We start from the raw sequence: 1,374 nt of genomic DNA on the forward strand, positions 1-1,374 counted from the left end.
TATATATATATAGGTCAGTGGCCCTTGGCTTGGTATTGTTGGCAGAATTCGGCCCTCGGTGAAAACTAATTGAGGAACCCTGTATTATTTTTATATTATATTATCAGCATATTTAAGCTGTTTAAATGTCAGATGATTGAATTTAGGGTCCCTTTCACAGCGTGTAAATGGGTTTATCACATGTTTGTCTTATATGTATTACAACAACAGGACGTGCTGTAAAAAAAACATAAAAATCCACAAGAAGTAAGTGACACAAAAATAAGTGAGTAATTTGGATGCACAGACCTTCTTGAGCGTTCCTGACAGTTCTGTGGAGTGAATGAGAAGCACATGTGAAGTCGACTGAACGAACACCAACACGCTACATTCTCACAGGTTCTTTAACTGTTTTCTCACCAGAGTTTCGTCCGCATGCAGGAACTCGACCCAGACACTCTTTATGAGCAGCCATCCTACAGCGTGAGCAGCGGTAGCCCTGATAGAAGATCCCCCTGAAACACACACACACACACACACACGCGCACACACACACGCACACACACACACACACACGCGCACACACACACACACACACACACACACACACAAACACACACCAAAACACACACGCAGTCAGTGTTGAATAAAGCGCTTTTAAAATCCTTTTTTTTTTTGTCATAATCCTTGTTGCATAATGTTACATCTCACCCCGGTGGATATCATAATGTTACATCTCACCCCGGTGGATATCATAATGTTACACCTCACCCCAGGGTATGTTACAACTAACCCGGACTATGGGGTGAATTATAACATTTCACTCCTTGTGTTTGAAACTAAACCATGCATTTTCTGTTTGTGCTGCAAAGATAACAGCTATGTCATTTAATAGCAGACACTTGTAACTAGTTTGAATCACATTTTGAACATATAATGAGTCCTTGCAGTATTTGTCATGTTTTAGAAATAATTTACCATATTTACTACTATTACACAGAATTAGTATGAACATTAAAAAAATACATTCTGAAGAAACCAAACAATAAATGGTATTATTTATGGTATAGTATAATATCATCATTAAAGGAATATGTGCATGTGTACTGTATTCTATGTGTATGTACTGTATGTGTATATTCATCTATTGATAAAAACTGAATTAAATTCATCCTAATCTACTGTGAGATGACACAAAGGGCTTCTTTATTTTTGACATCATTTCATAGGGCATTTCATACCACATTTATTACCTCAAAACATGTTAAGGTAATAAAATGACTTAAAGGGGTCATATGATGTTGCTAAAAAAGAACATTATTTTGTGTATTTGGTGTAATGAAATGTGTTTATGCGGTTTAAGGTTACAAAAACACATTATTTTCCACATACTGT

General features: G+C 36.5%; 1 protein-coding gene across 1 annotated transcript in view; it reads right to left on the bottom strand.

Annotated features, from left to right (window-relative positions):
• vav1 (vav guanine nucleotide exchange factor 1) overlaps nucleotides 1-1,374 on the bottom strand; it is a 27,066-nt gene that overhangs the window by 9,374 nt on the left and 16,318 nt on the right. Inside the window, exons 16-17 of the mRNA XM_016536955.1 lie at nucleotides 400-494; nucleotides 289-311 (exon numbers count right to left, since the gene is read on the bottom strand). Of these exons, the coding sequence (XP_016392441.1) occupies nucleotides 289-311; nucleotides 400-494 (118 nt within the window). The remainder of the gene's footprint in view (nucleotides 1-288; nucleotides 312-399; nucleotides 495-1,374) is intronic.

Source organism: Sinocyclocheilus rhinocerous, unplaced genomic scaffold, assembly GCF_001515625.1.
Source record: "Sinocyclocheilus rhinocerous isolate Xijiao unplaced genomic scaffold, SAMN03320098_v1.1 scaffold937, whole genome shotgun sequence".
NCBI classification, from domain to species: domain Eukaryota; kingdom Metazoa; phylum Chordata; class Actinopteri; order Cypriniformes; family Cyprinidae; genus Sinocyclocheilus; species Sinocyclocheilus rhinocerous.